We start from the raw sequence: 22850 nt of genomic DNA, 5'->3' as shown, positions 1-22850 counted from the left end.
TTAGGTACTGTCGCCTCACTGTTTCCTTTATCAATTGTCTGTTAGTGGATGGAATACTATACTCATTCCCAGATTTGAATATTCTGTTTAAGGAAGGATGTCAAGAAAAAAAAGTATGTCTCATACCAACATGTCAGTCCATGGCCTCCTCTACTGTAATGATGAGGCCACATTCAGGTTAGGGGAGCAACACCATATATTCCATCTGGGTAGCCTCCAACCTGATGGAATGAACATCGATTTCTAAAATTTCTGGAAATGCACACCCCCTCCCCCACCTTTCAGCATTCCCAATTCCCATTTCTCTCTCTCACCTTATCTCCCTACCTGCCTATCACCCACCTCTGATGCTCCTTCTCCTTTTCTTCTGTCCATGGTCTTTTGTCCTTCCCCCATCAGATTTCCCCCTTCTCCAGATCCGAATCTTTCGCCAATCGATTTCCCAGCTCTTTACTTCACCCCACCCCACCCCCAGTTTCACCCATCACCTTGTAGTTCTTCCTTCCCTCCATCCACTTTCTCATTCTGACTCATTTTTTTTCCAGTCCTGCTGAAGGGTCTCAGCTCAAAACATCAGCTGTACTCCTTCCCATAGATGCTGCCTGGCTGGCTGAGTTCCTCCAGCATTTTGACAGCGTTGCTTAGATTTCCAGCATCTGCAGATTTTCTCTCGTTTGTGAAAAAAAAAAATTCACTGGATTGTACTGGAAATGCTTGGCTTTAAATACAATAATAAGATTTAGAGGAAACCCAATGAGTGTTCAAATTAATTTAAAGGTTTTAATAAGATAAACAGAAAAACCTATTCCATTCAGTCGGTAATTGAGTAGCTAGAAGGGCAAATAATTAAGACCGTTAGCAAAAGAACACAGAGAAAATTTAAAAGGGCATTTTAAAAATGTAAATTGTTATTCAGACATCAAATACCCAAACAGAAAATAATGGAACAGGACTTAACAGATGTTCAAAAGGAACAGAATAAATGATTGGAAAGTGTGCACAATGTTTAAAATACAGAAAAATAACATGGCAATTAAACTCAGTGGCTAACTTTGCAGAACAGCTGACATCTCCTCAAAAAAATACAACACATTCTTCAAATTTATCATTAAAAATCACTAAATATGAGACAAAAGTAAAACACAGGACAGTCTGCAGATGCTGGAAGTTCAAAGCAACACACACAAAATGCTGGAGGAACTCAGCAGATCGGGCAGCATTTATAGAAATGAATCAGCAGTCAGTGTTTCAGGCCAAGACCTTCCTTCACGACTGAGAAAGAAGGGAGAAGGTGCAAGACCAATGTAACTATGTATGAATAAACTAACATGAATATGATACAAAATGATATATCATAATACGACTGTGTAATTCATAGTCTATGATGGAAGAAATCTAGGAATGCTATTTCATATTGCAGTTATTCCAATTTTGTGTTTAGCAAATACAACGCACAAGCACAATGGTGGGCAATTCCACAATTCCTTTTAATAGCAAAAGAACTGTTTAATTCTTGTTGGAAAAGCAAACCAATGCCATGATGAAATTCTGTAAAAGCCCATGAGTTCTGAATGGGCTGAAGAGTGAAATATGAAATTGTTTAAAATGACAGAGACTGAATGGGTGGAAACAGAAACCATTTCGCTGGTGCGATTCCGAAAGGAGGAGAGACAATCCTACAAAGAGACCAGTTACAAGTGAGAGCAGTCTTCTCACACAAACAGTTGTGAAAATCAACCCTGAATGGTGGAATCAGCAAAACAATTAAATTTTTTAAAAATACAGTAACATTTTGTAAGGAAAATATGGAAAACATTTAAAAAGGCATCATCAGCAGGCATGAGCTGAAACAGAAAAGCTGCCCCAGCAAAAGCATAAATGAGAACACACTTTCCATATTACTGTACTCACCATTTATGATAGGAGGCATAGAAAGAACTATGCCATTGCTGTCGTAGATAATAGGGTAAACTGGTTTGTCTTCAATAATGTGTAAATAATGGCGAAGGTGACTATCTGTCTAGAAATCAAACCAAAGTAATCATTTTCAAAACTAGTACCAGAACAAATTATCGTCAGATAGATGGGATTATATGTCTGCTTCTTTCTCTTATTTATCACAACATTAAGCACAATTGACAATAGAGTGCATTAAGTCCTCAATATCTCACTGTATGTATATATATATATATATTACTTTGTACATATATTACAGGCACTATTCATCATATGGAGTACAGAGAAAACTTACAAGGATGTTGCCAGGTCTGGAGGACCTGAGCTATAAGGAAAGATTGAATAGGTTAGGACTGTATTCTTTAGAACACAGACGATTGAGAGAAGATTTGATATAGGTATACAAAACTATGAGGGGTATAGATAGGGTTAATACAAGTAGGCACTTTCCACTGAGGTTAGGTGGGACTACAACCATGGGTTAAAAGTGAAAAGTGAAAAGTTTAAGGGGAACATGAGGGGAAACTTCTTCATTCAGAGGATCGTGAGAGTGTGGAATGAGCTGCCAGCGCAACTGGTGCGTGTGAGCTGGATTTCAAAACTGAAGAGAAGTTTGGATAAGTATATGTATGGTAGGGATATGGAAGGCTATTATTCCAGAGCAGGTCGATGGGAGTAGGCAGTTTAAATAGTTTTGGCACAGACTAGATGGACCGAAGAGCCTGGTTCTGTGCTGTACTTCTCTATGACACAATGACTCTATTAAAAAACACATTCCTCCATAGCCCTTCACTGTGGTGTCAGGTAAATTCGAGTTACCATGAGATGGATTGTGTTTAATGTTGTCTATGAAAATAGTTATCGGATTTAAAATATCCTTCAGTGAAGGAAATGTGCCATGTTTTGCCTAGTATGACCTTAGTGTGATTCCATAACCACATTACTGTGGCTGGCTCTTCACTGCTTCCTCAAAGAATCTAGTGAGCCCATCAGCTATATTAAACTAAAGCAATACACAGAAATATTGAAGGAACTCAGCAGGTCAGGCAGCATCTAAGGAAATGTCAACGTTGTGGGCCAAGACCCTTCTTCTAGTCTGAAAAGGAATGGGGAAGAAACCAGAGCAAAAAGGTGGGGAGGTGGGGGAAGGAGGCTAGATGGAAGATGATCGGTGAAGCCAGGTGGGTTGGAAAGGTAAAGGGCTGGAGAAGGGATCTGATAGGAGAGGAGAGTTGACCATAGGAGAAATGGGGTTGGAGGAACCCAGTGGGGAGTGATAAGTAGGTGAGAAGAGGTAAAAAGCCAAACTGGGGAATAGAAGAAAAGGATAGGGGTAGGGAGCTATTTCTTTTAACCAGAAAAATAAATCGATACTTATATCATCAGGTTGGGGGCTACCCAGATAGAATATAAGGTGTTGCTCCTGCACCCTAAGGGTGGCCTTATCCTGGTACAAGAGGAGGCCCTGGACAGACAAATCGGAATGGGAATAGAATCGGAATTAAAATATTTAGCCACCACGAAGTCCTTCTTGTGGCAATGGAACGGAGGGGCTTGATGAAGCAGTCCCAAATTTATTAGGGGTCTCACCAATGTAGAGGACACCATATCAGGAGCACCGGACCCAACAGACGACCACAGAAGACTCGCAGGTGAAGTGTTACCTCACATGAAAGGATTGCTTGGGGCTCTGAATGCAGGTGAGGGAGGAGGTGAATGGGCAGATGTAGCACTTCGGCCTCCTGCAGGGATCAATGCCAGGAGGGAGACGTGGGAAGGGATGAATGGACAGGGAATCGTGGGGGGAGTGATCCTTGTGGAAAGTGGGTAGGGAGAGCTAAAGGTACGTTAAGTGGTCGGATCTCTTTGGAGATGGCGGAAGTTATGGAGGATGCAGAGATTCACGGGGTGGTAGGTAAGGACAAGAGGAACTGTACCACTGTTAAGGAGGCGGGACGATAGGCGAGCCTGGATGTGCAGAAATGGAGATGCAGGTGAGGGGAGCTTCAATAGTGGAGGAAGTAAAGAACACTGACACCTCTGATGTCCTGGAAAGGAAAGCTGCAAACTGGAAACAGATGTGGCAGAGAAAGAACTGAGAAAGGGAATAGAATTTTTACAGGAGATAGATGGGAAGAGGTATAGTCACGATAATCGTGGGAATCGGTAGGTTTATAAAACATGTCAGTTGTCGAGAAGGGGGGGAGGAGTCAGAAATGGACATTTAATATATATAAAATATCACAATTGCAAGTTTTTCTTACCCTATAAAGATCCATAAGTTCAGGTGCAGTGTATTCCCTTGACTGGTTTAACGGTTTGAACTTAATTTCAGATGGTGGTTGTGCTGTGTAAGTGAAAGGTCCTGATATTGTATCCAGATCGTGCGTTCCAATAGCAACAAGAGCTCGCCTCCTAGAGAAATATGTACATGCACGTTAGTCTCAAAATTTATTTCTGCCCTAATCATTCAGTATTGCAATAAAAACACCGCAAGACACAACATAAAATGAAACATCCAAAAATTGAAAGGACTGCAAGCAGTTAATTGCACATATGATATGAGCAGAAAACACTAAGACTACTCAGCATATCAAGCAGCATCAGTGGAGAAAGAAACATTGTCAACCTGTTAATCTTTCAAGCAAACGTCAGTTCTGATGAAAGGCCACCGACTTCAAATATTAACTGCTTCTCCATCATTAAACCGCTGAATCTTTCCAGCACTTCTGTTTTTATATAGAAACTCTGAGATCAGTCATACTTCAGGCATGTTTCAAAACCACACCTATAAAATTTAGATTTTATTTTAGTCTTGGATGGTCAGAAAATCAGAGAATGAGAGGTCTCACCTGCAGATGTTCTGATGTAGTTTTTCTTGCAGCTCAATGAAACTATCATAGCGATCCTTGGTAAAAGTTATATTGCGAAGAACGGCTGCTACAGCATGTGGTCGAACCTGTGACGTCTACAAAAGGAAAATCTTCACAATAATGACACTTACGCAAAGTAATATTAAGGATACAAAATAACACTGCTACACAGCTGTGAAAGGCCCAGACCTTGCAACCATAATATCAAAGATTGCTAAATGTTACTAAAACTGTCAGCATCTTCAGAGTTTCTCTGTGTGTGTGCACTTGAACATAGGAACCCAGTAGTGCTGTCAGTGATTCACACTGCTTTCCTCTGCATCCTTACACACTATAATCAAGGGAAATGAACCATTTGATAAACCCTGGAGTTAAAATATAGCGAAAGATCACACATTCTGTTTCCTGTTTGCTGTCTTTGTAAGTTTTTCAATACTCTTAGCCCTGCAGCCAGCAGGAAGCTTGGTGACATCATAGTTAGAAGAAGGATCTATGAGGTACCACGAGGCAGCTAATAATGGAAAGGGGAAAAATCAAAGAATGACAGATGACAGATAAGCAAAAACCTGGGCCCCTATACCTCCTTCTGCAACTGGATTCTTGGCTTCCTCACCGGCAGACCACAGTCAGTGCAGATCTGAAATAACACCTCCTCCTCGCTGACTATCAATGCAAGCCTAGACTACTGCTCTACTCTCTCTACAGCCTAGGCACAGCTCAAACACCATCTGTAAATTTGGCTAAGACACACCCGTTGTTGGCAGAATCCCAGATAGCAACAAGGAGACATACAGCAGTGAGACAGAATGGTTGGTTGAGTGGTGTCACAACAATCTTGCAGTCATCATCATTAGGAACAAGAAATTGATTGTGAACTTCAGGAAGGAGCAGTCATGAAAGAACACACACCAGTCTTCAATGAGGAGTCAGCACTGGAAACTTCAAGTTTCTGGAGATCTCTGAAGATCTATCCTGGGCCCAGCATATTGATGCAAGGCATGCCTGCTGCTATATTTCTTTAGGAGTTGGAGAAAATGTTGGTACATCACCAAAGGCTTTGGCAAATTTCTACAGACGTACCATGGAGAGCATTCTGACAGGGTGCATCACTGTCTAGTATGGAGGTGCCACTGCACAGGATTGGAAGAACTTCAGAGGGCTGGAGACTCAGCTAGTTCCATCATGGGCACCAGCGTCCCAAGCACCGAGGACACCTTTAAAAGGCAATGCCTCAAGGGCTGACTTCCGGGTCATCAGGGGAATGGCGGCGAAAGGAAAAAGTCTCTCGACAAAAAAGAAGGTAAACTGCCCCAAAATCGAAATTAGGCAAATACTTAATATTGTATAACTATATTAATAAAAGGGGCAAGGATGATGTCTAAGAACAAGATTAAAAAGTCCGCTGAGAAGGCTGATAAACACAAAGAGACGCAGCAAGGCGACGGGCCTAGCTCCCCCACGGCAAGCCAGGACGGAGATAATGAAGAGCAATCGGTGAATCTGTCTTTGATTCTCAGAGATTCGCGAGTTCCGACAAGGTAACAACAAACAGCTGGAAGATATTAAAGGAGAAATAGTAAAAACTAATTCGAGGATAGATGAAGCTGAAGCGAGGATTGTAGGAATTGAGGAGAGGCTGCAAAACGCAGAGGAAGTGATAGCAGAAATGCTAAAGGTCTTGAGAGGAGAGGAGGTCAGAGAGGAGAAACTCCACCTTCCTGGAGAGAAGCGATTACTTCAGTTATTCCTAAAGAGGGTAAAGATAAACTAGAATGTGGTAATTATCGGCCAGTTAGCGTTCTTAATTTAGATTACAAATTATTTATATCTATATTAGCACGCAGATTGGAAAAGCTTTTACCTGGCCTAATCCATTTAGACCAGACTGGATTTATTCAACAAAGAAAAACACAGGACAACATAAGGAGAACTCTACACGTACTAGAACAGGTTACTAAGAACGGGACAGAGACAATGGTAGTGGGACTAGACGCTGAGAAAGCTTTTGAATCAGTTAGTTGGGCATTCCTATACAGAGTGTTAGGAAGATTCAGCTTTCAAGAAAAGTTTATTAAAGTAATCCAGACTTTATATGACAGCCCTACAGCTCGAATTAAGATAAATGGGGACCTCTCTGACTCCTTTATTTTAGAGAGAGGGACTAGACAGGGATGCCCAATTTCTCCTCTCCTTTTTGCGCTATACATTGAACCACTTGCCCAACTAATAAGACAGAGCGAAATTGTAAAAGGTATCAAGGTGGCAGGGATTGAACAGAAAGTGGCGTTATTCGCAGATGATGTTTTAGTCTATCTGAGTGAACCAGAAAAATCACTTATAGGATTGTTTACACTGTTGGATGACTTTGGGAAAATATCAGGTTATAAAATAAATGCAAAGAAAACGCAGGTTATGTCCCTAAATTATACACCATCCAAAAAACTGCAGGATACATATGATCTTAAGTGGGAAGCTAAATCATTAAAATATTTAGGAATAACCCTGCCGAAGGATCTTTCAACGCTGTCACAGGTAAATTATGGGCCATTAATTTCAGAGGTAAAAGCAGATATACATAGATGGAATCTTAGCCCCTTTTTAAGTTTAAGTTCAAGGATAAATACTATAAAAATGAATATTCTCCCTCGGTTACTCTATCTTTTCCGGACTTTACCTGTGGAGGTGGATGATAATCAATTCAGGGAATGGGACAAATGGATTTCCCGCTTTATCTGGCAAGGAAAGAAACCTAGAATTCGATATAACACCTTACAGTTAGGGAAGGAAGGAGGAGGTATGGTGCTTTCTCACTTGAGAAGTTAATTTTTATGCTTCACAGATAACCCCTCTGTTATATTGATGTAATAGGGAATATAAGGCTAGATGGAAGGAAATAGAATTTGGATTGGTTGACAGTTTTCCTCTACAAGCCTCAATAGTAGACAAAGGATTGATGGCCCAATTGGAAAAGTTTAAAAACAGCTGGATAAATCTTACATTAAAAGTATGGCAGAAGGTGGTTAATTCATGTGGAATCAATAACATGTTAAAACTTTTCAGATGGTGTGCATATGATACTAAATTCCTTCCCAACAGAGGAGATAAAAGATTTGAACTATGGATAAAGAAAGGTCTTACAACCTACCTCTCATTCATACATAAAAGAGTATTACAAAATTTCCAACTCCTGCAGGACAAACATGGCCTACATCACCTTCAAGTACGACACTATGTTAACCAGAGTTGTAGATATACAGACTTATCAACAGTAGAATTATAATTTTTCAAGATTCTGAATTCGCCTTACAGTTCAATACCAAGTAAATCAGTTTCTCGATTATATAATGCACTCTCCCATGCTAAAAATGTAAACACATTGTATATTAAAGAGAAGTGGGAGCAAGAAGCGAGGTTGGTACTTTCAGAGGAGGCTTGGGGGAAAATATGCAGCTTTCAGTGGTATTCGACTAACTCTTTGACTTGGACAGAACATTGTTGGAAAAATATTATAAGATACTTCAAGACCCCATACCAGGAAAAATATAAAGACACAAATGTGATGTGTTGGAGAAGGTGTGGCTCCAAGGAGGCAAATCATTTCCATATTTTCTGGGATTGGCCTAAATTAAGTTTATATTGGAAAGGTATTCATAGAACATTAGTTAAGGTATTTAAGACCCAGATACCTCTTAACTTTGAGACGCTCTATTTGGGGCATGTATTGTTTCTTGAACAGAAGAAAGATATAAAGTTGCTGCAGGCCCTGTTAGCGGCAAGTAAGAAATCAAACACTAGAAAGTGGCTAAATCCAATACCACCTACATTAGAAGATTGGCACAAAATTATCTTGGAAATATTTAAAATGGAAAAGATGACTTACTGTCTGAGAATTCAAAAAGAAAAATTTTATCAAATTTGGAATAAATGGATTGAATATATAACCCCAAAGCGAGCAGACTTTAGATGACTCTCCTAATGATTTATACTGCTCTTCTCATCAACACAGTAATATTGCTAACGTAAGCACCCCTGGTCTGAACGTTTACTGTTTTTTTTTGGAAAATGGAGAATTAACACAAGTCAAGGAAAAGATTTGGGAAAGGGAAAAAAATGATAAAATTAAGTAAATAAGTACATAGGGATTGGATAATTATATTTGGGGGTAGGAGCAAACATGAACAAGTTAGGATATAAACACCTACAATGGTAGTTACATAGGCTTACATACAATATTTTGGACCAGAAGAGATATATGGAAGTTATTATTAATCCACTATTATTACTATTTTTCTTAACAACTGATATCATTACTTAGCCTAATAGAGTAGAATTTCAACTGCACCTAATTATCTATTTAAGTGCCTAATTTCTTTTTATATCATCTCAATGTGTACTTAGGAATGTATAAATAATTATAGATTTATATATATATAAAAAAAATGGAAAAGGTTATACATGTGAAAAAAGTTCATGATACTTGTGAATTCCTTATCCAAATAAAAATAAAAAATTTTTAAAATATTTTTAAAAAGGCATTGCCTCAGGAAGGCGGTATCCACCACGATGGAGCCTCACCATCCAGGGCATTCCCCCCTTCTCAATGCTTCTATCAAGGAAGTGGTACAGGAGCCTGAAGATGCACATTCAATGCTTTAGGAACAGCTTCTACTCCTCCAGCATCATATTTCCAAACGCTCCATGACCCAACAATACTGCCTTATCATTTTGTTCTCTTTTTGCACTATTTATTTTTGTTTTATATATTCTTATTCCAACTTATACAAATTTTTATGTATTTCACGACATAGGGAAGAATCGCTACTGGGTCCCTTGTCGTTTGCACCTATATCAATGATCTAGACGATAATGTGGGGAGTGTGGTAGAACAGAAGGATCTGGGAATACAGATCCAAAATTCCTTGATGTCACAGGTAGATAGGATCGTAGAGAGAACTCTTGACACATTGGCCTTCATAAATCAAAATACTTAGTACAGGAGTTGAGTTATGATGTTAAAATTGCATACAATATTGGTGTGGAGTATCATGCACAGTACTGATTATCTACCTACTGGAAAGGTATTAATAAAATTGAAAGACTACAGAGAATTTAAAATGAAGTTGCAGGACATGAGCATATGTGTTACAGGGAAAGGTTGAATAGGTTAGGACTTCATTGGAACATGCGAGAATAAGGGGAGCTGTGTTAGAGGTACATAAAATAAGGACTGGCATAGATAGAGTAAATGCAAGCAGGCTTTTTCCACTCAGCAACTGAGGTTAGGTGAGACTACAACTGGAGGTGATATCAGCTCGTGGATATGCATACACATGCACTAATGAACTATTGGAAAAAGCAGAATCACACTTTTGCATGCAAAATTAGTGTAGAATAACAATTGTACCCTAAAAGAAATCACTCATTCATCTGAGGGAGAAAAACCTTCAGTAATCCAATGTCTTTTTATACACAACACAATTTAATACCACAGTAAAGCAAACCACTATGAAGACAAGTAGTTGCTGACCTTTACTACAAGGACATCAGATAAAGTCTTGCTGCAATTATGTAGAACTTTAGAGACCACATTGGAATAATGTACAGTTTTGTTCTCCATATTTTCCTAGCTTTCGGGCCATGTAGAAAAGTTCTTTGAAATGAGTGATAGGTTTGTCCTATAATTCATTAGCATGGCACATGGTTTCAAGGGCTTACAAGAATAAGCTAATATCATTGAAATACAAGATTCAAAGAGTCGAATAAGTGGATACTATTCGCCTGGAATCATCTTACTACAGTAGGATGAAAGAGTTTGTGTTTACTTAGAGGTCATCAACCTTTGGAATTCTGTAGCCAACAGAACTAGTGCACCAAACTATTGCTTAGAAATATTGTTGGATGGAGTACCAACAATAACAGCCATACATTTAACCATTTTATTGAATACAAACACAATTAAACAAAGAAATAATGCATGACTGACACCCTTCATCTTCAGCAAATGTAATTACAAATAAATACTCAGATGCTTCACAGAATTGACAAAATAGTAACAGGTGCTGTTCACAATTCTGCATCTTACACTTCAGTTCACTATTTTTTTCATCCATTTACAAGGCAAATTATTTCATACCTCTTTGGTGATCACTAACTTCTGCATGTCTCCATTTAGTGGTCCCACTCTCGTGTATCTAGGACCTTCAATTCTGTTTTGGAACATGAAAATTAGACTATAACCATCACTACACTGCTGAAGCAATGGATATTTGGAACATTAATGATTTCATAACAAACCGAACAGTATCTAAGAAACAAATTCTGAACAAAGTAAAGGAATAATATAATTTTTTCAGAAATATTACTTGCTCTTGAAGACCTGCAATCCACGGGTTAATCCTTCCAAGCATAAGAGGTCATAGCGATTCGCAGGCACGTCAATTTTATATAGTACCACCTCTGATGCACCATCGGCTTTGCCATCTCCTTGTTCTCTGGTTATAATATCCTTTTCAGATGTCTGATGATAGTGAAATATATATATATATTACATACATATATACCATATATTAAATATTTATATTTACACATATCAATTTTATAACCATTGGGCATTATTCTATTTGGATTAGAAGTACTGTATCCCATAATGTGACCACGCCATCAAGCTAAGGAGCTAAACAGAATGAAGTAGAATGATAAGGACCACTGACTAAGACTTGATCCCAGACTGATGCTAATAGTTGTTCTCCATCGCTACTAAATAAAGTGAAATGAACTCTAATTCACCACGTGGTTTGCAGGCTGGTGGAAGCAAATGAGTACAGTCATGTATCCACACTTTGTGCTGTTTAGTTAAGTTTAGTTAGTTGAGAGAGGGTAAGCCAGGGACAAATTTTTTGTCGATCACTAACTTTACCTGCTTCATTATTTCACTTATTCTGCTAATTGTGCAGTTGCTAATTTTGATCACTCATCTTTGCTGGTTTTGTAATAAAGGACTGAAGGTACTTTTCTTGACTTGGAATTCAGTTATTTGGAAACTCGAATTCTTCCCTCAGTCTCTCAGTGATTTTGGCTTGTTTTTAAGTAACTGCTACAACATACATTAGGACAAGTTCAAATATAGCACCCTATATTATTTACAAAGAATGATCATGAGCATGAGATAAAGCTAAGCAGGGTAAATACACCATGCAGTCAGCAGAGAACACCTGGGAGGACAAATCCTCCCATACTTTTCTTTCAACTAGAACGTCTGTTTCCTTGCAAGACAGATCTTGACATCTAGATGTCATATTTACAAGCTATTTATATGGCATTTAGAAACAATAATTTGATACTGTACCACTTCATCCAATTCCAGGCCAAATTCAAAACATAATTCATCAAATTCTTCATCAGCTGTAAAACAAAATAATCAAGTTGGACATTGCAGAAACCAAAAACTGAACTAAATGTCTGAAATAGTCCTAGAATGTCACAGAGTTAAGAGAAGCCATTTGCAGAGATGCATTAAGTCTACTTTAAGTATCCTATTTTAATCCTCCTTGCATTAAAAACTTAGGTAAGCATCAAATCACTGTTTGAAAGTCAATATTCAACTGACCACATCATCGGAGGATGGAATATACACTTCAAAGATTTCTATTCAGTGAATGCAAGTCCTAATACTGATGGAATGCTAGGTTCATCACAAATTGGATTCATGTCATTTCATAGCACTGTCTTAGACTAACACTTAAAGGAATTAGTTTCAATCAATTTGAAGGACAGAAAATTCTGTATTCTTCAAAAATCTAACCTGAAGAAGATTAAGGAACTAAGTTTTTGTTAACTTTCTACTATCCTCTAATTCTGTGATTAATTTACGTCAATTCATAATAAAAAGAATCTAATAACAGCTCAAACAAAAGAGAAATATAATGAAAGCCATGTTCAGTTAAACATCCTGTCAGTTAATATAACAAAAAAGCTACATGTTTTTTTTTCTTGCCTCATCAACTGAGATTTCTCTAGTACTTCCTTCCTTAGGAAAATCCTTTAATTATCTCCGTTTTTTTCTCCTCTCCTAAGATATTTTTTCTGCTCTTCCGAGGGTTTTTACTGTACATTTCTCCTAATCTGCTAACTTTTTGACTTCAATCCAGAAAGTAGACACTGTCAGGCTTTCTAATTGTAAAGAGATTTGCAACAAGGCAAATGCTGAGATCTTAGTGGTAAGAACATGAGAATGCTCTCCAGCAAGAGTAACAAGATATTACCCAGGTTGCAAGATTACACTGACCCCTCCCTCACACACAAAAGAAAGGCAAACTTTAGTGCCCAATACAGCCTAATATCAGAAAGACAAGGTTCAAAATGTCAGGCCTTTTAGTATTTATTACAGAGGTTGGCAAATGTCCTTCTATACAAGTTTAGAAGTTGACTGGAGAATGATTCGTATGGCAAAGAGGAGAGGAATAGCAGTGAGATAGATCAGCTGGTTAAGTGGTGTCACTTCAACAACCTTGCACTTAATGTCAAAAAGCCCAAGGATTTGATTGTGGATCTCAGGAAGGGGAAGTTGGGACAACACAAAATTATGAGGGGCAGTGGTTGGTTTACAAAATTATGAGGAATATAGATAGGGCAAATGCAAGCAGGCCTTTTCCACTGTGGTTGGGTGAGATTAGAAGTCATGGGTTAAGGGTGAAAGGTGGAATGTTTAAGGGAAGCATGAGGGGAACCTTCTTCACTCAGAGGCAGTTGAGAGTGAGGATTGAGCTGCCAGTGGATATGGGTTCAATTTCAACATTTTAGAGAAATTTGGATAAGTACATGGATGGGAGGCGTATGGAGCGCTATATTCCAGGTGCAAGTTGATGGGACTAGGCAGAATAATAGTTTGGGAAGCACTAGATGGGCTAAAGGACCTATTTCTGAGCTGTAGTGTTCTATGACTCAATGAACACACACCAGTACACATTAAGGTGTCAGCAATGGAAAGCATGAGCAGCTTCAAGTTTCTTAGTATCAACATCTCGAGGGATCTACCTTGGGGCCCAACGTATTGATGCAATCATGAAGGAGAAATGCCAGTGGCTCTACTTCCGCAGGAGTTTGAGATGATTTGGCATGTTACCAAAGACTCTTGCAAATTTCCACAGATCTACAAATCAATCCAATGCATAGGACCAAAAGACATTGCAGAGGGTTGTAGACTTAGCCCATCCATCATGGGCTCCCCACTATCCACAACATCTTTATGCGGCAGTGTCTCAAAAAATGTGGCAACCATCATTAATGACCCTCACCATCTAAGACTTAACCTCTTCTTGTTACTACCATCAGGCAGCAGGTACAGGAGTTTAAAGACCTACACATAACTATTCAGGATCTAAATCTGGCTTGATGATAAGAGGCAGAGGGCAATGGTTGAAGTATGTTTTTCTAATTAGAAGTAGTGGTATACCACAGGGTAGGTGTGGTGCAAAGATCCTTGTATGTGACCCAGATTACAAATGCACTACCTATGGACACCCATGCATACAAGTTCACACAAATATTATTAAATTCACATGAAAAACAGCCTTGTTTGTATGTAACCCCCCCCCCACAGTAATCACAAATCATTGTCTCTGAATAACATAAGCTGTCAGTTTCACCATGTTTTTGGAATCACTTCTATTGATGCTTGTGCAATGACACTTTATTTGTAATCCAACATGCACTGATACTTCAAGCACATCAAAAACAGGTATGAGATAATTCAGCAAACACATGGAAATCTGCAGATGCTGGAATTTCAAGCAACACACATAAAAGTTGCTGGTGAATGCAGCAGGCCAAGCAGAATCTCTAGGAAGAGGTACAGTTGACGTTTCGGGCCAAGACCCTTCGTCAGGACGAACTGAAAGAAAAGCTAGTAAGAGATTTGAAAGGGGGAGGGGGAGGGGGAGATCCAAAATGATAGGAGAAGACAGGAGGGGGAGGGATGGAGCCAAGAGCTGGACAGTTGGTTGGCAAAAGGGATATGAGAGGATCATGGAACGGGAGGCCCAGGGAGAAAGGGAGGGGGGGAAGCCCAGAGGATGGGTAAGGGGGATAGAGAGGGGGACAGAGGGAGAAAAAGAATACACAATAAATATATAACGGATGGGGTACGAAGGGGAGGTGGGGCATTAACGGAAGTCAGAGAAGTCAATGTTCATACCATCAGGTTTATTATATATGTATGTATTCTTTTTCTCCTTCTGTCCCTCTAACTATACCCCTTCCCCCCTCCCCCTTTCTTTCTCCCTAGGCCTCCCTTCCCATGATCCTCTCATATCCCTCTTGCCAATCACCTGTCCAGCTCTTGGTTCCATCCCTCCCCCTCCTGTCTTCTCCCATCATTTTGGATCTCCCCCTCCCCCTCTCAAATCTCTTACTAGCTCTTCCTTCAGTTCGTCCTGACGAAGGGTCTTGGCCCGAAACATCGACTGTACCTCTTCCTAGAGATGCTGCCTGGCCTGCTGCGTTCACCAGCAACTTTTATGTGTGTTGCATGAGATAATTCAGATTCTGTACCACTGTAACTAGTTAGCGGGTAGACAATAAATAAATATTCACATTAACTGGCCATCATCAACACCTTTCATTTCAATACTGTGGAGGTATGTTTATCATTATGAGTAATTCTGTGCACTTTCTAACTAATAGACATCTATAACAACAAAACCTGTTCGTAACCCAAGGACGACCCAAAGTCCGTATATTAATGATTTATGTGTTATGCTGCAGGTACTGTATGATTGCTAAGTTTGTAAACACAGAGAAAATCAGTTGGAGTTATGGTTGTCTAAATCTCCCTGTCCAAGTTATGGTCACCACACTATAAGAGGACACGGTTACGCTGCAGAGAGTGTAGAGAAGATTCACTGAGATGTTCGGTGGATTGAATGACTTTAGTTGTGAGGATAGATCAGAAAGGCTGGATCTATCTTCTAGGAGCAAAAGAAGCTGAGAGGATACCTGATTGAAGTATCCACAATTGCAAGAAAAAGTTTCTGAACCCTTTGCAATTTCCTGGTTTTCTGTATTAATTACTCATAAAATGTGGTCTAATCTTCACGTAAGTAACAATAATAGATAAGCACAATCTGCCTAAACTAATAACACATAAACAATTGTACATCTTCTCGTCATCAACACTGAGTACACCATTTCAACAATCATAGTCTAGGTTCAAAAAAGTACATGAACCTCTGAGATACTGCCTTCTACAAAAGGAGTCAGGTGTTCCAGTCAACGAGATGAGATTAGAGGTGTGGGTTGTGGAGGAGTCCTACCCTATAAAAAGGACACAGAAAGTCAGGTTACTGACAGGATTCTCTTAGTGTTGTTTAGAGTAGGAAAGATGGGTTGTTGTTTAGAGTAGGAAAGATGGGTTGCGCAGTTAAGATTTTCATGGATACCTGAGCATGCTGGGGTGGAGGGAAATGAAATTGTGGATGGCATTGCAAAGTATTCCTTACAGAGCAGGCAAGTAGAAATTCCCCTAGGCAGAGCAGAATTGAGAAGTAGGATTAAAAAAGATAAAAAGAAGTGGAAGGAGGATTGGAAAAATGAATTAAGGGGCAGGCATTATTTTTATAGTCACCCACTAGTTAAAAAGGTCTCAGACTGGTACCTTTTACGTTGTAGAGATATGGTGAAATTTACAAGATTTAGGCTGGGGCATTGTGGGCTAAACTGTTATTTAAAGATAATAGGAAAATATCCTACTGGATTATGTGACTGCGGTAGTCCAGAGACAGTCCAGTGTGTTTTGCTGAGCTGTAATCAATACAAAATTGAAGGAAACATGTTGTTCAAGAGGCTATCTGGCTTAAATTTATTTTGGTTTTCTATTCCATCTTTGTTTGGCCATCAAGAGAATCAACATCTGACTGAAGAGTCTATCATTCAGTTTATACGTGAGACTAGGTTGTATTTGAGAATTTGAGTTCCCTGAAGTTCTGTAATTAATTATACACCCTGCGGAGGGCTGTAATACGCCTAGATGTGTCTAAACAAGGAGAAGAAGAAGGTTACTGACAGAGCCTGTTCTTCTCAAGAAAGATCTGTTTATGTGGACCATGATGTGATAACAGCACATTTGGAAAGCGGTGAAATGATTGGACAAAGTCAGCATGGATTTGTGAAAGGAAAATCATGTCTGATGAATCTCATAGAATTTTTTGAGGATGTAACTAGTAGAGTGGATAGGGGAGAACCAGTGGATGTGGTATATTTGGATTTTTCAGAAGGCTTTTGACAAGGTCCCACACAGGAGATTAGTGTGCAAACTTAAAGCACACGGTATTGCGGGTAAGGTATTGGTGTGGGTGGAGAGTTGGTTAGCAGACAGGAAGCAAAGAGTGGGAATAAACGGGACCTTTTCAGAATGGCAGGCAGTGACTAGTGGGGTACCGCAAGGCTCAGTGCTGGGACCTCAGTTGTTCACAATATATATTAATGACTTGGATGAGGGAATTAAATGCAGCATCTCCAAGTTTGCGGATGACACGAAGCTGGGTGGCAGTGTTAGCTGTGAGGAGGATGCAGGGTGACTTGGATAGGTTGGGTGAGTGGGCAAATTCATGGCAGATGCAATTTAATGTGGATAAATGTGAAGTTATCCACTTTGGTGGCAAAAATAGGAAAACAGATTATTATCTGAATGGTGGCCAATTAGGAAAAGGGGAGGTGCAACGAGACCTGGGTGTCATTATACACCAGTCATTGAAAGTGGGCATGCAGGTACAGCAGGCGGTGAAAAAGGCGAATGGTATGCTGGCATTTATAGCGAGAGGATTCGAGTACAGGAGCAGGGAGGTACTACTGCAGTTGTACAAGGCCTTGGTGAGACCACACCTGGAGTATTGTGTGCAGTTTTGGTCCCCTAATCTGAGGAAAGACATCCTTGCCATAGAGGGAGTACAAAGAAGGTTCACCAGATTGATTCCTGGGATGGCAGGACTTTCATATGAAGAAAGACTGGATGAACTGGGCTTGTACTCGTTGGAATTTAGAAGATTGAGGGGGGATCTGATTGAAACGTATAAGATCCTAAAGGGATTGGACAGGCTAGATGCAGGAAGATTGTTCCCGATGTTGGGGAAGTCCAGAACGAGGGGCCACAGTTTGAGGATAGAGGGGAAGCCTTTTAGGACCGAGATTAGGAAAAACTTCTTCACACAGAGAGTGGTGAATCTGTGGAATTCTCTGCCACAGGAAACAGTTGAGGCCAGTTCATTGGCTATATTTAAGAGGGAGTTAGATATGGCCCTTGTGGCTATGGGGGTCAGGGGGTATGGAGGGAAGACTGGGGCGGGGTTCTGAGTTGGATGATCAGCCATGATCATAATAAATGGCGGTGCAGGCTCGAAGGGCTGAATGGCCTACTCCTGCACCTATTTTCTATGTATGTTTCTATGTAAAACAACTTTCAGAGGATTTTAGAAGAATTGTAGAGATGCATGAAGCTGGAAAAGGCTAGAAACACATTTCTAATGACCTGAGTGATCATCAGTCCACAGAAGAGAACCTGTCTATAAATGGAGGAAATTCAGTACTGTGTCACTCTTGCTAGGAGTGGGCGTCCTGCAAAGATTGCACCAAGAGCACAACGTGAAATGCTGAAGGAGGTGAAAAAGAACCTAAGGATAACAGCAAAGGACCTGCAGAAATCTCTAGAACTTGCTAAAGTCTCTGTTCATGTGTCCACTATAAGAAAAAGACTGAACAAGAATGGTGTTCATGGAAAGGCAAAATGGAGAAAACCAATGCTCTCCCAAAAAAAACACCAGTATTGAAACTTGCATGTCCCAAGTTTGCAAACACCACCTGGATGTTCCACAATGCTTCTGGGACAATGTTCTGTGGACAGATGAGACAAACATTGAACTTTTTGCAGAGATGTGCAACACTACGTTTGAAGGAAAAAAGGCACTTCATACCAACACCAAAACCTCATCCCAACTGTGAAGCATGATGGAAGGAGCATCATGGTTTGGGACTGCTTTACTGCCTCAGGGCAGTAAAGCTTGCAATTATTGAGGGAACAATGAATTCAGCATTGTATTAAGACATTTTACAGGAGAATGTCAGGATAGCAGTCTGTCATCTGAAGCTTAATAGAAGTTGGATGATGCAATAAGGCAATGATCCGAAATACAAGGGAAAACCAACAACAAATGGTTTAAAAGGAAGGAAATTCGTGTTTTGGAATGGCCAACTCAGAATCCAGATCTTAACCCAATTGAGGTGCTGTGGCATGACCTGAAGAGGACTGTTCATGCAAGGTATCCTAGAAATATTGATGAATTGAAACAGTTTTGTATGGAGGAATGGTCTAAAATTCCTCCTCGCCATTGTGCAAGTCTGATCAGGAAACATTTGGAGGTTACTGCTGCTAAAGGAGGTTCTACCAGTTATTAAATACAAGGGTTCACATACCTTTTCCAGCCTGGACTGATAGTGATTAAACACTGTGTTCAATAAAGGCATGAAAAATACAATTGTTCGTGTGTTAGTAGTTCAGGCAGATTGTGTTTGTGTATTATTGTGACTTAGACGAAGATCAGACCAAATTTTATGAGTGATTAATGCAGAAAACCAGGTAATTGCAAAGGGTTCACAAACGCTTTCATGTAACTGTGAAATAGGCAGCACAGATAGGGTAGACAGTCAAAATATTTTCCACCGAAGGGGTAACAGACACAAATGAGAAGGTATTTCAACGGGCAAAGGTTTACTTTCAACCCCCGCTCGCGCGCCCCCCACCCCAAAGAACGCAATGATAGGTGAGATGGTGGCATCAGATATAATCACTATATGTTAGAGTCGTTTTGACATACTGTATACTTCAAACACAAGGAAATCTGCAGATGCCGGAATTTCAAGCAAGACACATAAAAGTTGCTGGTGAACGCAGCAGGCCAGACAGCATCTCTAGGAAGAGGTACAGTCGACGTTTCGGGCCTGACGAAGGGTTTCGGCCTGAAACGTCGACTGTACCTCTTCCTAGAGATGCTGCCTGCCCTGCTGCGTTCACCAGCAATTTTTATATGTTTTACTGTATACTTCAATGGGCAAGACAGAATGATATGGATACACAAGAACCCACAGGTGCTGCAATCTGCAGCAAAGGCAAACTGCTGGAGGAACTCAGTGGGTCATGCAGTATCTAGGGAGGCAAAGCGATTGTCAAAATCAGGGCTGTTGCAGGGTCTCCACCCGAAATATACGCCATTCCTCGTAAATAGACAAAAGGAACAGCATAGGTGTAGTGGGCCGAATGGCCCGTATCTGCACTATTTGACGCTGTTTGTTGAATAAAATATATTTATTGGAAAGGAGGAGAACGCCCATTGCACGCTGCAACCACAGGAATGCAAACGCCGGCTGCGTGATGCAATCGCGGGACGGAAGGGTGTTCAAATGAATGAATACAGGACCCTAGAAGGGCCTGCATCCAAGCTGTATTGCTCTGTGGTTCTAGCGGAGGCTCCACACAGCCTGTCTGATGTTGCACATTTTACACTGTATAGTCCACCCTGCAGCTTCAGCTTCCTCACCATCCCCTCCGTCAGTCTGTGTCTGTCCCCGCCCCGTGTGTGATCTTTCTTTCACCCCCCCCCCATCGTCGTTCACCGAGACCCTCAAGCCACCGACACGTCTACAATGAATGAGTGAATCAATCAATAAACTCACTGTACGTTTGCCCTAAAGCCCGAAATAACAAATCCCGCTTCACACTGACGGTCGGCATGGTCACAACCGGAGGAAATCAACACAGAGCGCATGCGCACCAAGGCTGACCTTAACCCCCTGATAGTTGTCTTCTCCCGTTCCTGCGGTCTCCTGCTATTTTGATTTTTTTTTTGAAAATAATGTTTTAGAAATATACGTTGTTTGTTAATTAAATCTTATTGAAATAGTTAAAATATACATTCGTTTGGCGTACCCTTCCGGCGAGTAATGTAGTTACCTACTCGGGTACATTAAGAACTAGTAATGTACCAGGACCGGGGGTGCCTGGTGTAATTTCTGGGCGGATCCCGAGAGAAAACGTGGGCGAGGCGAGGGTTGGAGTTACCAGCTGTCAGTATGTGGCTTTTAAAAAGCGAAAAGCTGCATGCGTGCGAACTACAAATACGACTGTGGCATGTCCGTACATATTCGTATTCGACAGAGTTGCAAACATCATTTATAGTGTACATGCAACACACATCAAAGTTGCTGGTGAACGCAGCAGGCCAGGCAGCATCTCTAGGAAGAGGTGCAGTCGACGTTTCAGGCCAAGACCCTTCGTCAGGACTAACTGAAGGAAGAGTGAGTAAGGGATTTGAAAGTTGGAGGGGGCGGGGGAGATCCAAAATGATAGGAGAAGACAGGAGGGGGAGGGATGGAGCCAAGAGCTGGACAGGTGATTGGCAAAAGGGATATGAGAGGATCATGGGACAGGAGGTCCGGGAAGAAAGACAAGGGGGGGGACCCAGAGGATGGGCAAGGGGTATATTCAGAGGGACAGAGGGAGGAAAAGGAGAGTGAGAGAAAGAATGTGTGCATAAAAATAAATAACGAATGGGGTATGAGGGGGAGGTGGGGCATTAGTGGAAATTAAGAGAAATCAATGTTCATGCCACCAGGTTGGAGGCTACCCAGATGGAATATAAGGTGTTGTTCCTCCAACCCGAAGCTCAAGAATTAGAGCACTGGTCTTGTTAAATACTGTGTCCGGTGCTCCCGATGTGGCCTTCTATATATTGGCGAGACCCGACGCAGACTGGGAGACCGCTTTGCTGAACACCTACACTCTGTCCGCCAGAGAAAGCAGGATCTCCCAGTGGCCACACATTTTAGTTCCACATCCCATTCCCATTCTGACATGTCTATCCACGGCCTCCTCTACTGTAAATATGAAGCAACACTCAGGTTGGAGGAACAACACCTTATATTCCGTCTGGGTAGCCTCCAACCTGATGGCATGAACATCGACTTCTCTAACTTCCGCTAATGCCCCAACCTCCCCCTTGTACCCCATCTGTTACTTATTTTTATACACACATTCTTTCTCTCACTCTCCTTTTTCTCCTGTCCCTCTGAATATACCCCTTGCCCATCCTCTGGGTCCCCCCCCTTGTCTTTCTTTCCAGACCTCCTGTCCCATGATCCTCTCATATCCCTTTTGCCAATCACCTGTCCAGCTCTTGGCTCCATCCCTCCCCCTCCTGTCTTCTATCATTTTGGATCTCCCCCTCCCCCTCCAACTTTCAAATCCCTTACTCACTCTTCCTTCAGTTAGTCCTGATGAAGGGTCTCGGCCTGAAACGTTGACTGCACCTCTTCCTAGAGATGCTGCCTGGCCTGTTGCGTTCACCAGCAACTTTTATGTGTGTTGCTTGAATTTCCAGCATCTGCAGAATTCCTGTTGTTTATAGTGTACATGGTTCCTTCTGCTTAGTTGCAATGTTAATGCGCGGGTATCTGTGACAAGTTTGGGGCCAGAGCTAAATGCAGCACAAAACCACAACATTATTTGACGTGTTATTTGACAACTGGTCAAACTGATCCTTTGTTCTCTGCACCTCGAGATCCAATGATCTGACGATGCTGAGGATCCGGGTTGAAGGAGCCAGAGCGTGTACCAAGAACTGACTGTTTTGAATAATCAAGGGAAAGACGCCAACTCCCTCTTAATTGCAGCAAAGAACTTGATCATATTGTGCTCTGTGTCATGGTGTATGGCACAGGTTATGTCCATACACCACATCTGTGTTACAGCAATCATTCAGAATGAGTTCCAGGGAGCATGTGGATCTGCAAGTTCCATAGAAAGTGTAAGGTATACCCAATTTAACCCTCATCCTGCCAACCCTGGTACTCAAATACCATAAGATAGACTGTAGGAGCAGAATGAGGCCATTATTCCGTCAAATCTGCTCCATCATTCAATCGTGGCTGATTTATTCCCTCTCAACAGATGCCTTCTCCCCTAACGTTTTGACACCCTGA

General features: G+C 40.9%; 1 protein-coding gene across 2 annotated transcripts in view; it reads right to left on the bottom strand.

Moving 5' to 3' along the window:
* Positions 1-20633, bottom strand: part of farsb (phenylalanyl-tRNA synthetase subunit beta) — a 65692-nt gene extending 45059 nt beyond the window's left edge. The window contains exons 1-7 of one of the 2 annotated variants that reach the window (XM_072254611.1): positions 20547-20633; positions 12175-12230; positions 11192-11346; positions 10963-11035; positions 4809-4924; positions 4221-4371; positions 1912-2020 (exon numbers count right to left, since the gene is read on the bottom strand). In XM_072254611.1, the coding sequence (XP_072110712.1) occupies positions 1912-2020; positions 4221-4371; positions 4809-4924; positions 10963-11035; positions 11192-11346; positions 12175-12230; positions 20547-20604 (718 nt within the window). In that variant the 5' untranslated portion in view covers positions 20605-20633. The remainder of the gene's footprint in view (positions 1-1911; positions 2021-4220; positions 4372-4808; positions 4925-10962; positions 11036-11191; positions 11347-12174; positions 12231-20546) is intronic. The other variant, XM_072254612.1, reaches the window with a different exon arrangement.
* Positions 20634-22850: the final 2217 nt, after the last annotated feature.

Source organism: Mobula birostris, chromosome 4 (genome assembly GCF_030028105.1).
Source record: "Mobula birostris isolate sMobBir1 chromosome 4, sMobBir1.hap1, whole genome shotgun sequence".
NCBI classification, from domain to species: domain Eukaryota; kingdom Metazoa; phylum Chordata; class Chondrichthyes; order Myliobatiformes; family Myliobatidae; genus Mobula; species Mobula birostris.
This window is presented reverse-complemented; position numbering and strand designations above follow the sequence as displayed.